The sequence below is a fragment of the Manacus candei genome, unplaced genomic scaffold (genome assembly GCF_025592945.1).
Source record: "Manacus candei isolate 608988 ecotype Guabito, Panama unplaced genomic scaffold, ASM2559294v1 h1tg000014l, whole genome shotgun sequence".
Lineage (NCBI taxonomy): Eukaryota > Metazoa > Chordata > Aves > Passeriformes > Pipridae > Manacus > Manacus candei.
Window position 1 is genome coordinate 33224199 of NW_026138062.1, and position 14375 is coordinate 33238573.

Below are 14375 nucleotides of genomic sequence, written 5' to 3' on the forward strand. Positions count from 1 at the left end.
GAACTGGCATTCTAATAGTGCAGGTTTTTGCTGCTGTGCCTGAACCACTGGCAGAAATGTTCCCATTACCACATGCTGCAGCGTGACACCTTAATAGAAACATTGCAGACCACAATCCCTGATCTGGGAGCCCCAGTCATATTGGAAGCACCTGTAGAAAATGAATCCATGAGAACTTAATAGCATGTGAGCCACAGTTAGGAAACCCAGCTGACCAGCCTTGCTGCCCGGAGGCTAAGTGACTGTCTAGCTTCAGTCTTTACCTTAATGGGGTAACCCTTTAATGAAGTTTTGCTTTGTTTCCCATTGATCTTGGTTTTCGTGCGCAGAGAAAACATGGCAGGACGTGCTGGTCTGTATGCATCAGCCCATAGGTGCACTGGCGCATGTTTTTATTAATCAGGAATATATTACACTTATCTGTACATCGTAACTGAAATTATACAAACTCTTCCTGTAATCATTAGCCACGTAGTAAACAGGACCACAGAACTCCTGCTGTGCGGGAAACTGTACAGAGGCTCCTCAGCGTGTCCATGGGACACAACCACCATCAGTGCAGAGACATAAAATACCTGATTTTGCACTTGATAGTTTTCCTTTCCTCCCCCTGCCCACCACCATCACAAGCCTTGGCTACTGTGCATCGACTGAGTTAACACATCTCTGCCGGCAGCTGCAGGAGGTCCCATCCCAACAGGGCCAAATGGTATCTTTCCACAGAAAATTCTGTGGCCCCCACTTGCTGCTGGCTCTCCTGCCATCCCATGGCTGATACCTGCTCCCAGTGCCTGTCTCTGGAGCCCCTCCAGAGCAGCTGTAGGCTAGTTTTATTGCCGCTGCACCCTTCTGCATTGGTTAAAGATTAACCAAATCAAACAGCTTCTTTTTAAAGACAGAGGCGATAAAACCCTTTCCTGCTTAGTGCTGGCTATGTTCCCTCTCCTGCCAAAGGCTGCCCTACACTATCAATTGGGAAAGTCCCTGCAGTGGCCATGGCATTTGGGAAGCCTCCAGCCTTGCAAAAGCAATTACTTCCCACTGCTTGCCTTTGAGCAGGGACAGCCAGTGAGCACAGACTAGAGATATGGCCCCTACACCACTGGGAATGCCAAGCTCACATTTCATGGTCACATCTCCCTGGCATGAGCAGGGGTTACAGGCTTGGCCATGCACTCGGGGGTGTTCTGCCCCACTCAGGAATGACTGCCCCACTCAGGGGCTGTTCCCTTCCTCCCACTGTCTGAGTGACCTGGGTTGATGTTTCACACCTACTCCAGCACGTAGAGGCAAAGAGGGACAGGACAGGAAAAACAGGAAAAAAGAATAACCTTTTTTTTGGGAAAAAAAGTCTGTTTCTGGGCTCGCACCAGGAGGAGCCACCCTTAACACCCCCCACAGGGATGGGTTGCTGGGTCCCTTCTGGTCAGGCAAAATTTCCTACAGCTTTGCTAGTGATTGGGCAGACCCCAGAGGCCGTGCCAAGGAAGAATCCAGTGAGAGGCAGGATTGGGAGGCAAAAATTCTATGGGAAAGGGATTGGCAATGATACGGAATGATGGTGGAGCTGGGTTCAACACCAGTTTTCCCACCGTAAAAGCCCCACTCCCAATTCACTGCTGGAAGCATCTCTTGCTATGACTTTAAAACAACAAAGTGATAAAGCACCAGAAAAAGAGAGAAAGAATTAATAAATTAAAACAGGCTCAGCCAGACTGTCCTGGGTCAATAGTATGGTTTAGTGTGTTTAGCATAGAAAAGTTTAGAGGAGCATCATGGTAACATCTCTGGTTGTATCAGCTCAACCAATTTACAGAGGGTAAAAAGGAGGATTCTAGAAACTATCAACAAGTCTGACTAATCTGGTGGCCTTCTGCAATGGTGTGACTGCACTGGTGGATGAGGGATGAGCAACTGATGTAATTTACCTGGACTCCGTAAGGTCTTTGACAGTTCCACAGAACATCCTTGTCACCAAACTGGGGAGATATGGGTTTGATGGATGGAAGTTAGATACGGAATTGGCTGGATGGTTGCATTGATTTCCATGTCCAAATGGAAATCAGTAACAAGTTGTGGCCCTTAGGGGTCCATATTGGAACCAGAACTGTTTAATATCTTCATCAATGACATGGACAGTGGGATCAGGTATACCCTCAACAAGTTTGCAGATGACACCAAGCTGAGTGATACAGTTGATACACTGGAGGAAAAGGATGCCATCCAGAGGGACCTTGACAGGCTTGAGAGGTGGGTCCATGTGAAAATCATGAGGTTCAGTAAGGCCAAGTGCAATGTGCTGCACCTGGATCAGGGCAACCCCTGGTATCAATACAGGCTGGGGGATGAATGGATGGAGAGCAACCCTGAGGAGAAAGACTTGGAGATACTGGTGGATGAGAGGCTGGACGTGAGTGTTCAAAGCCCAGGAAGCCAATCATATCCTGGGCTGCATCAGAAGAACATGACCAGCAGGTCGAGGGAGGGAATTCTTCCCCTCTACTCCACTCTGCAGTGCTGCATCCAGCTCTGGGTTCCTCAGCACAGGAAGGACATCGACCTGCTGGAACAGGTCTAGAGTAGGGCCACAAAGATGACCAGAGGGCTGGAGCATCTGTCCTATGAAGACAGGCTGAAAGAGCTGGGATTGTTCAGCTTGGAGAAGATAAGGCTCCTGGGAGATCTTGTAACACCTTCCAGTATCTAAAGGGGGCCTGTAAGAAAGATGGGGATGGACTTTTTACCAGGGCCTCTAGTGACAGTACAAGGGACAACAGTTTTAGAATGGAAAAGGATAGGTTCAGATTGGACATAAGGAAGAGATTTTCTTACAATGACAGTGGTAGGACACTGGAACAGGTTGTCCAGAGAAGTTGTGGATGTCCCCTGTCTCTGGTACTGTTCAAGGCCAGGTTGGATGAAGCTCTGAGCAACCTGATCTAGTGGAAGGTGTCCCTGTGCATGCCAGGGTGCTTGGACCAGATGATCTTAAAGATTCCTTTTAACTCAAATCATCCTATGCTCCTATGATCTCATTTTACCTGAATTGTATTGATGGGATGAAAACGACAATGCAGTAGGTATTGGAGGTGTCTGTGCAGTTATTAAGTATCAAAGTGATTAAAGTTGTACTTGGCAAGAAGGGGCTTTGTGTGCATGTATGTGCTAGGTATCTATCTTACTTTCAGGTTGTATTTGCTGGACACACTAAAATCTAGTAATGCATTTCAACAGCAGTAGCTGGTGTGGCATGATCTATTCTAACAAGATGCTCAATTTACTCAGTATCACAGTATCATGCAAAAGCTGCTACAAAAATAAATTTCTCTAAAAAGGAGAAAAAAAAATCACGTTTTTTTTTTAACACTGTGGAACAGGCCACAGGTGCTTTGATGGTGGTTGAAGCTGTATCTAAGCTGCAGTCTGTGAATCCTGAGTATTTCCCAGGAAAGCTGAAGCATAGCTCCCACTCAAGCAGTTTGCAGGGCAGTGCAATCTCATCCCTGTAGGTGCAGGGCGTGCTGGTGCCACACACACCCAGGTGGGAGAGCCACCCTCCCCACAGCACTTCTGCACCCCGGGGGTTTGCTTCATATACTGTCTCCCTGCTTACTTTGACCCCAGTGCACAAAGCAGGCCTGCATGCAGGCTCTTTGCCCTAAGCTGGGTAGAAAAGCATCCCACAGATCTCTTTGTTTTTGAAATTATGCTCAGGGATATTTTTTTCTTGCTAGAAGTGCCCATGTGGGCCCTGCAGACTGTCCCACCACAGCCACTTCTCAGCCCCACCACTCTCTCGGGTGGGGGCTCACTCGAAGCCTGGGTGAACATTTTTGCTTCTAGATGGGAAAGTTAAAGTTAGTTTAGCCACTCATTTCCATGAATCTTCAAAGTGCTCTGTAACTTTAGGTAAGCTTTAGCAATGTGAAATAATATAGATATGTGGAAGGAAAGTAATTCTGACCTCATTTGCGCCTGTGTAGTTGGCTGTGCTCTATTTGGCATGTCAGGTGGAAGGAGGCTAGAGCCCTAGCCCTAGCTAGAGCCCAGTGTCTCATCCTAATATTGGAAACCTCTCACCCAGCACAGGTCAAGGATGAACAACTTTTTTTCTCCTTCTTGCTTATGGGACTTGAAATAAAGCAAAATGGACAGGAACCTACAACCAGAGATTCTGATTGTATCCAAATCAGGCCAAGGTAAATCAAGATAAGATCTGACTAGGATTTAAATACACTAAAATTGAACGCTAACCAGTAACCTCTACCAAATTTGCTAAACCCCTCAGGTTTCTCATCTCTAGCCTATCTCCACTTACAATATCAATGGTAAGAGTTAAAAAGCAGTGGATGGTATGCATATTTTATCTGGTATTCAAAGCAAAGGTGATGGTTTCAAAGGCAGTACTGTCTCAGAATTTCAAATTCGCTGGTGTTCATGTTACATAGAGTACCACTTGGTGGTCATTTGGAAGGCGCTTCTACTTCTGTGTAACTTTCTTCTAGTTTGGGTATAAATATTCCTGGGAGTCTAAACAGAAATGCATTTTGTTTAGATACAAGTCTTAGGCACAAGTTAGAAAACTGCTGACTGTAATGAAAATATATCAGCACTTAGTAGTATCCAATAATATAAAAAATGCAATTCAGAACATCTGCAACTACATATATATGTGTGTGTGTCTATATATAGGTATAAAGGTACAATACGTACATGTATATAAACACAGACACATATACAGAAATATTCACAACTTGAAATGTATTTGTAACTAACCTGAAATACTGCAGCAAAAGTTCATTCTGATAAACCATTATTAGAGCATTTTCCAACTTTTGGCTCTAACCATACTTATAATGTTCACACATCAAACTAAACTTTTTGCTATCCTAACTTTCTGCTGTTCTAGCTTTTTGCTATCTTTTTTGCTACCTTAATCAACATGTCAGAACCAAGAATTTCTATATGGGGACTGTAAGAGTACCCTGCCTAGTGTAAAGCTATGCAGCTACCAAACATGCTTGCAGCCATGAACGCTGGGCGCCTGTTGATGGTAATACTTCCTTGGAGGGTAACATTTTGCAGATTGGAAATGCATAAAAGGCAGAGAACCTCCGGCGCACAGCTGCTGATTCATCGCCGCAAGGTTCTGACTTTTGCTGGAGAGGAGTTCTCTGATGAGCAGTGATAAAAAGAAGTGGACGATGCAGGTGGGAGTTTGACAGGGCTTACGGCATCTCCCTCCTGCAGCTTCCAGAGGAGCTCTTCGTTAGTCCTGCTGAGCTTCTTCTTCTCCTCCACTTCTTTCTCAACATATTCTTGAAGATTAGCATTCTCCTCTGACAATTGCCTGGAGAGAGAAGCAGGACAACATGTAAGGCACACCAGGGCAAAGATGGTTGCATCAATGCAGCCAGCACTGCACAAGAGGCAGGACCAGGCAGAACACTGAACAGCAAGTCACATCCCATCCCATCTCAAGCCCCTGCCCCTGAGCTGCTGAAGCTGGAGCACAGCTGCACCAGATCTTTTCACTTCTGGGTGAGAAAGGCATCTCCACAAGTCACAGCTTTCCCACACTGTCTGACTCTGCCTCCAGATGCACCTGTGTCTTTGCTCTATACCTCTTTGAGGCATCTCAGCTGCCAAAGCTTAGGTGGGATGAACCCCAGCCTTCTTCTCTGGCCTTGTGCTACTGCCAGCATCATGTATGGCATGCAAAAGTGCCAAGAACTTTGTGCACGGACCATGCACTCCAGACACTTTAAAAATGGCCATTTTCCCATATAGACAAGAGAGTAAAAACTAGTAAGTCCTAAAAGAAGAATCTAGCATATTTATTTATTTATTTGTATATTTGAAACTGCTGGCCTTCCCTGGGAAGCTGTGGGTTTGTGAATAGGGTGGAGCTGAAGAGAACACCATCAGTCCCACGGTGGGCAACTAGGACTGCAGAGCCTGCTCAGCCTTGGTCACTGGTGTCTGGAGACACCATAACCTGGCCCCAGGTACTTGGCTTGGGGATGTAGGTAGACACAGCGGTTTCAGGTGTCCTCTTGCATCGGTATTTGCTTGTGGTCGAGTTGGTTTTGGCTCCCTGAGAATGAATCCAATCTAAGTGTTTTCTCCCCACTTTCAGCACATGGAGGAAGCAGGTGCACAGCATGGGGTTGTGGTGTCTGCACAACCTGTTCACTGGCACAGTAGTTTCTACCTGGGAATGGGCCAATAAATCCCCTGCCCTTGTTTCTCAGCTTAGATGCCAAAGGTGTGCAATGAGTGAGAGAGCACTTGTGGAGGAGAGAAGGCAGTTGACTTTTTCAGCTCACTGCCACTGAATACAAAGGAAAAGGATTCTGCCCTTTCAATGCTCCCAGCTTTAGCTTAGTCCTGATGCAGGATGCAGATCAGCTTCAAGGCCTTCCCTCTCCTTTGTAAAAGCTCATGAGGCTATAGGTCCTTCTCCAGCTCCTTCCTCCTTGGTCCCAAAAAAGCCACTATTCCTGACTGCAATGCTAGAGAAACTTGACCAGCAAGGACCAGGGAGGTGTTCTCCCAGAATGTCCAATAACTTAATGGCTTCTGGGGAGCTGGGGCATGGGCACCAGCCTTAGTGAGTTTGCGCCAGGTGACTGGTTTTGAAACAAATGAAGCAGTGCAAGTAGAATATGGGACCTGATTAATATGTGTTTTGGGCATGTGCTGACAACAGCTACATACTGAAGGATGCATGAAGGAGCACCAAGATTCTGCAGCTCCATTATGCTTGGGCAGGAGCCAGGTCCTGATGTGATCAACCTGGGGCAGCTCTGGGCAGGTACCTAACCTGATTTACAGGCAATTTAAGATTTTACAGAAATGAACAGGGAGGAACCTAACCTTCCCCCAGGTGTTTCCAGCATTCAGCAGCAGCTGGGTGTGGATTTTGGATGCACACAAAAAATTCTGTAGAACTCCTTTTCTGGGTGTAGCCTGAAGCTTATAGCAGATGTCATGGGCTGCTGGTGCACTCAACAAAAGCCTCTGAGATGGTGGGGTTGGCATTTCTGATACTGTTTAAAAAACATTTTTTAAGAATTTCTGCTTTTTTTCTCTTGATTCCTACAGAAATGTGGTTCAGGTAATCAAGAATATGTCTGTTTCTTCTCCTAGTCCCTGAAAGTTCTGAATCATGGAGCAGCAGCTAGCAGAGTTGAAGGATTAAAACACAAGTTGACAGAAGTTTTCAGAAAGCTGCTTGCCTGGTAGAGAAGAAAAATCCTATCATGGTCCTAATGGGGAACCAGCTATAGCATGAGCTCACAGTCTAACAGTCATGAGAAAGTCCACATGGGACCTCACCCTGAAGAAGTAACTCTTGCGACACACAGAATTACTTTCTTTTGCAATGTCGAACAAGGCAGCCATAAAAATTATATGCAAAGCCCCAGCACATTCGTTTCAGACAGCATTTGCTGAGGAAAAAATAAAAAAGCACATGCTCTCCCTGCCTTTGTATGTCTCTTAGTGTGTAACTGGCTGGTAAAGCTCATCTGGGTATTGGGAACAGGCTAGTCACAACAGCAGAGACCGTAGAGCATAGTGAGGGATCAGCTCCCTCCTCTGCTAAAGGCACTACTTGGACAGGAGCAGACACGATCAGATGTGTTTCTCTCCCAGTCTCCCAACTATTTAAGCAGCTGTAACAAATCACAGCCATAAACCAACAGGGATCTGCAGGGGAACACCAACATGACAGAGATGTGGGAGAAGGTGCTTGAGTCGTGCCCTCGATCCAAAAGGTCCAGAGGTCAGTGGGTTCCTGGGCTATGCCAACAGAGACCAGATCTGGTCATGTTCAGCTTTGGCTACTGGAAATTACCATTCTTCAAACAACCCCAGTCCAATGGACCGAAAAAATGTTGGTTGATTGGAGGGAGGATCTGAAATGTTGGGAAATCAGATGATTTTTTCAAGTGCTTGGGGAAGTTCCAGCAGAGGATCTGTGGAACTCCTGCATCCAAAGCTGGGGCACAATAAGGCTCTTGTCCCTCCCTTTGTACCTGCTTGTGGGTATAATTGAAAATATCTCTGTGGTGCACCCCTCAGGTCCCCAACACCTCTGGAACACCCCTCCTGACCATGCTGCAAAGACTGGCTTTTCTCTGGCTCCCCTCCCTCCTCTTGCTGCTGTTGGGCTGTCACAGCTGCTTGGGCACCCAAACTGCAGACTGGCAGAAATAGCTCCAATCCGTGTTGTTCCTCAGCGAGGGCAGCTCCCAGAGCTCATTCATGCTGTGCTTCCCAGGCACTGCCAGTACAACAGAAATGAGTATCTGCGTGGCTACTGCTGCCAGGAAAATGCAAGTCTTAATAACTCCAAATTTAAAGCCCTGGCTGTCCCTATAGCTGCCCCATAGCTATTCCCAAATAGTTACTGCTGAAAATTACTGTCCTCAAAGATGACTTTGAAGACTGACCTCAAATTCAGAATTTCTCCCAAAAGATGTTCTTGAAACCAGTACCTACACAGTTACAGGCAAGAAACAAAGTACTGCAGCTGGATGCTGGCAGGGAGTGGAGAGAGAATGCTATTCACTCAGCCAGAGACAGGTAGCTGCAATGCAGAGATGCCAAGCACTGAACCAGGAACTCTGGCTGCTGTCAGGCGTGGAGAGAGACTGCCACTTCCAGGCCACAATTCATTCAGCCCTAAAGCAGGTGTCTCAAACTGGTCTCATGAACCAGACCTTTAAAATTCCTAGTTTTCCTCCCCAAGCACAGAAACACTGCAGACACCCATCTCAGACAGTGACATGTGTATTACAGGTATTTACTATCAGGTGAGAGGAAACATAATCCTCACCCCATGGGAATGTTAGTGCACGTAATGCTGCCTTTTAAAAATATCTACATGCTGGAGATAATTTCAAAAGGCTGAATCATTAACAAACGAAGCACTTGAAAGACAAAAACTAAAATCAGAGATGAGACGCTGACAGTTTAAAAGTCAGCTAAAAAATAAATTTAATTTTTGGCCAATGGCATAATTTCTGACTGCAATGACAGCTTAGGCAGCTGCAGGGTTGGTACAAGACCAGCTCTAGTGTCTCCCTCTGGCACCCTTTCTGTCTGGCTCCAGCTGTGGTCTCTGGCCTTAAAGCAGATTATAAACTCTGGGACAGGGACTGTCCTACCCTTCTCTTTATATACCACCTAGCTAACACAAGGAGCCTTGACACCTTTGCCAAGTTGTGACAAAAGTGCAAAGAGGCAGTGCCAATGAACAAAACCATCTATGGATAATCCTGCCTGGGTGACAGTGGCATTGGTAGCATGTCTTTCTGAAAACATCCCATTCCCATCCTCATTCCCACTGATTAATGGGTTTCAGGGCGCTGATACTGAGATCAGAACCACCAGCAAGTTCGCTCTCAGCAGCATGTCAAAATCATGAAAATACACAGACAGATGTGTGGCCTTCCTTATATTAAAGTAAGCGAACCCCAATATAAAAAGGATTTTTTAATAGAACAAGCAGAAAAGGACACCAATACACTTTCAGGGTGAGGTAAGTGTTTCCCCTTCTGAAATAAGCGTCAGCCTTGTGCAATTACGATCTGGAGCCTTCTTTCAAGCTAAGACAGATTGCAAATATCAGCACAAACCTTGTTATGACAGTATTTTGCTCAATCCTGGCTCTGAGTTCTTCGTTCTGCTGTTGCAGCATGGTGATTTTTTCTTCCAGTTTTAAATTTTTTTCAACCTGCAACAAAAGAAGGTTTGTTAAGTCTGAAGCACACCCAATACCTGATCCAAGATAATTTGTTCTTTTTTTGTTCATAAACCAACTTCTAAAATTTGAGGATAGATGGAGGTGGTCATCTTGACTGCAGCTAAGACTTGGAGGTCTGACTCACACCACCACATCATACCAGTGAAGTAAGTGGGGTCATCAGCAGAGCATTGAGCAGGGGCAGAGCTGAACTAGCCTTTACTTCTAACTGAGGAGGAGGAGGGTCTTAGTTTTGTTCAGTGCAAATAAAGGTTTTTCTCAGTGGTGCCCCCCCAGTTTTCATCTCTCAAGGAGCCAGCATTATGAGCTGTTGGTCTTGGACAGGAAGCTGGTGGTACTTGGGGAGCATGGGGATGCCCAGCATGGAAAGGACATTGTGGCATAAGTGTCACATCATCCAGCTCAACTAGTCTCATCAGACATAACAATCTGGCATTATGATTCTTCAGTTATGGGGAGGAACAACATCACCCAGCAGGGCAGAGGATGCCCAGCAGCAGCCTTAGACTGCTGCTGCGTTCATATGAGGAGGGTTGCCCTTTGGAGACTCTTCTCACTACTGCTAACAATGTTAGCTTGAATAACCAGCTTAAACTAGACCTTTAACTTTAAGCTGTAATTAATTGAAATGAATCCTATCCCAAGCACAGGTAGCTTTTATTCAGGACAGTTCAAGGACAGAGTCTGAGGATATCAATAGCTGTGTATTAGAACATCAGTAAGATGTTTATAGGCATGTTCCACAGCCTCAGGTGCCCTGTTTTTCCCAAGCTTTGAATTTGACATACTTTATCACCTTAGTTCTTGGTTTTCCAGCAGTTTGAATTTTGCTGAATTCAACAACTTTGAAAGAAAATAAGATGGCACAGAGTAACCTTATCTCTGTGTGAGCTCGGTTATTGAATTTCCCAACCTTTTATAAAGACCCAAAGTACTGTGCACTGGAGGTACCAATAACTCTCACTTAATGGGGGAGATGTCAGTTTTATGTAGTGTTTTCCAGTCTGTGCAGGTAATTGCAAAGGATACTCCTGATTCTCAGATATTCTGGCCTGGCCCGGCGTATTTTGTTAGAGCAGAATGTGAATTCTGGCCCAGTTTTCTGGCTCTGAGAGAGGAATCACTCTCATGGGCACCCTCTCTGCTTCCTCAATAGTTTTCATAAGTAGTACCTATACCACCTTCATTTCCAGTCTCCCTTTCAGCAGCCAAGGAGCCAAGCCTGACCCTGTATTTGAATACCCTCCTGCTCCCTCATGAGGCACCTCTTCTTTCAGAGCATTTGGAGATGCCATGTAGATGTTCTGGTACTTACAAAGGTATACCTTTAAACAGAAAGCAGTTGTGCCTTTGGACCACAGTAGACACAGTGTTTTACTGTGATAAAGGGCAAGAATAGGACTGTGTGCTTGTATGTGGTTAATCAGCAAAAGCGGTTGAATAACCAGGAACTATTATAGGTTGTTGTTTGGGACTCTTTTTTTCCTAGTATAACCCTACAGAGCATGTTTTCAAATGCTGGTTTAGCTCCAGGAGCAGCACATTGGAAGGAGCACAGATAACAAGCCTCAGTTGTAAAGAGGCACTTTTCTCTACATCTACTTACTCAAGCATCTGTTCAGCAAAATAATCATCAGAGTTCTCAAATTTCCCTGTAAATGGAAGCAAATCTTGCTGAATGCTGTGCTGAGCCAGCTGCCCCAGCTCCTAGTTGAGGTATTGCCTCATCCTGTCACCATACTGCACTTTTACTGTCACTGCAGGTTATTCACAAAATGAATCCCCTTTCCAATAAAAAATGTAATTGATAGTGAACTGGGGAGTTCTTTGTTAGGGATTCCCACAAGTAAAGAATAAGAAAACAGTGTAGGCTGCAGAAAAGCATTACTGGTGGGTTGGAGAGACCTTTCCAAGAGTAAGCCTTGCTAGGGGTTACTTGCTAAATATTGCTAATTCATACATAGCTCCCTAAATGTCCTCAGGAGCAGCAGCAAGAAACACCATGGCTCAGTCTTCCCCATGTGCCCTCCCCAACTCTAAATGGCTACCTGACTCCCATAGGGGCTTATGATGCAGGCCTTGGGCTACCACAAAGTTTCCCTTCCTCCATTCTTCCTGCACCACTCACCTCATTGTCTAACCTAACAGGCTGAGCAAGTATTGACTGAAAAACCCAAAATAGATCAGTGATGTGAAAATCTTTGTGTCTTGCCCCACTCCTGTGTTTACTCACCTCTTCTAAGTTCATCTGCTGTAACCAAACTTTTACTTTATTATCTCTGTAGGAAAAATGACAATGACAACTCACCTGTTTTTCCAGTTCCATAATCATCTTCTCCTGTTGGTGAATCTGGAAGTTCTTCATTTCAAGAACATGTTTTAAGCTCTTCAAATCTTTTTCTAAGTGCAGATATGGAGCTCGCACAATCTAAGAAATATGTCAGTGATTTGGATATGTCAGCCATAAATGCATCTTCAGCTATAAAAGAAAAATTCCTTTGTGTACACCCTGGTTTAGGAGTCTCAGTGGTGTGAAAACCACCTGGACTTCTGGTCTTCTGCAGCACACCAGAACACTATGATATTGTCTCTCTTGACACCTCTTTGGCTGGATAGCCAACAATGTCCTTTTTTTGACCAGCCTTATGGAGAGAAGGATGGGATGCCAGCTTGTTCAGCAATCCCATTCCTAATCATAGTTTGGCAACCACATGAGGTGTTTTATGCTTGTGCAGGGATTTTGCCTTGGGAAAAGTACAAACATGAAACTGAGGAAACTGGACAAGTGGGGTGGAGGTGAAAACTACAGTGTTCTGTCTTGCCTGCACCAATGCATCATAGTGCCTGTTAGCAAAGGTCAGATCTGGTGGGTAAAAGTTCCCCCTCTGCTCAAGAACTTCAGATGTAGGTATGTAGGGGATACTAGTGTTCAGCTCATGGGCAATATTTGTGCTCTGAATTATACTGATGAAATACTGTCCCTGACTTTCACTGCTCTGGATTTTTCCCAGTGTAACTCACTCCAGTGAACTGCCTGGTGGAACAACACTGTGACACAGCAGAATTTGTTCTTGCACGTAAATTAAATACTGCAGTGGAGGCAGAAAAGGACTGATGCTACCTGTTTCCCACGGCCAAACCTGTTTTAGACATTTATGCTTCTTTTCTAAGGAGTTCTGTCACCTGAAAATTCACTGAGCCCCTTGCACACCCTACTATTTTCATTGTGTCCTTTCTGCCATGTTGATACAGCTGCCCATGAAGCTGTGCTATGAACACCCTGAAATGCCCCAAGGTGAAAGAAAACTCTTTTTTGGAGGGTCATTTCAGGGTTATTTCATTTCAGATAAATAATTGCAGTGTGTGTTTACTTACACACTGTAAATAAACAGCATGGATGCAGTAGGCAGCAGTTGAATAAATATTTCATATGACAGGGCTATCCCCTGCAAATCCAGAAAAAAAAAAAGAGGGAATAGAAGGAATATCAAAGAAGTTGTTTCAGAAGGCACAAAAAAAAAGAAAAAATGTAAATGTGAAAAGATAAAGAGGAAAAAGTGAAAGAGATGAAAAAGGGAAAGAAGAGACAGCAGAAAGGATATACTAGATAGAGTTAATGAAATGTTTTGGAAGCAGAGCTACAAATGCTGGGTGAAAGAATAAAGAAAAAGAAGTAAAATCACAAAATGAAGGACCTAAGGCTAAGATTTCTGACTCTTCCCCAGAGCTCAATATTTGGAGTCTCGTTTGAGACCTGCCACCTCATCCCTGGGGTGAGGATCCCATTGCTATTCATGGAATCGGGTGATGTGAGTCATATTTAGAAACATGTATCTTGATGACTGTATAGTTAGAGTCGTCATCTACCTTCAGTTGTTCCTCAGTGTTTTTCTTCAGAGCCTCTTCAAATCGGTCTGCTTTGGCCTTAAGAGATTGATTCTGGAACGTGAGGGTGTCTATCTGGTCCTGGAGGGGAGACATACAGATTAATACACCAACTGTCTTATTAACCTTCATACAACTCAGTCTGCATTGTGAAACTACCAGGAAAGCTGAACAAGGCTTAGAAACCCCTGCAAAGCGGTATTTTTTTATGGAAGGACACTTGAACGTACAATGGAGTGCTTGACAAGCCTCAGAGAATCACAAAATCCTTGCAACACCTGTGGTTGATGCTAAATCATCTCATCACCTTGTGCTGGATGAGAATGAATGTGTTCTTCCTTAGGAGAGCTGACATTTATATCATATGGATGACTGTGCAGTTCCTGAAGTCTGAATGAGGCAGTAGATACCCCATCCCTGCTTCCTTCACCTTTCTAGGCTTCAAACACGGTAACAAGAATGATAAATTCGTGGCGTGGACTTTAAATGATCGTCATTTCATCTCAGAGCTATACACCGGAACAACATGTTATTGTAAGCAATCATATTCCTGTTACCATCAAAGGCATATCTGTACCCTTGTCTATACAACACCTGTAAAATCCACAGTTGCTGTGAAATTTGTGTTCTTATCTTTCACAGTAGTGATTTCTTGGCTGCAAAATTACATCAGCGCTTATTGCAAAACTGCTGACACACCTCAAGCTGTTGCAGC

At 44.8% G+C, this 14375-nt stretch overlaps 1 protein-coding gene across 8 annotated transcripts in view; it reads right to left on the bottom strand.

Moving 5' to 3' along the window:
* Nucleotides 1-355: 355 nt before the first annotated feature.
* Nucleotides 356-14375, bottom strand: part of MTUS2 (microtubule associated scaffold protein 2) — a 252063-nt gene continuing 238043 nt past the window's right edge. For all 8 annotated transcript variants that reach the window (XM_051779009.1, XM_051779007.1, XM_051779006.1 and 5 more), the window contains 4 exons: nucleotides 13643-13741; nucleotides 12084-12203; nucleotides 9648-9745; nucleotides 356-5350 (listed from right to left, as the gene is read on the bottom strand). In XM_051779009.1, the coding sequence (XP_051634969.1) occupies nucleotides 5134-5350; nucleotides 9648-9745; nucleotides 12084-12203; nucleotides 13643-13741 (534 nt within the window). In that variant the 3' untranslated portion in view covers nucleotides 356-5133. The remainder of the gene's footprint in view (nucleotides 5351-9647; nucleotides 9746-12083; nucleotides 12204-13642; nucleotides 13742-14375) is intronic.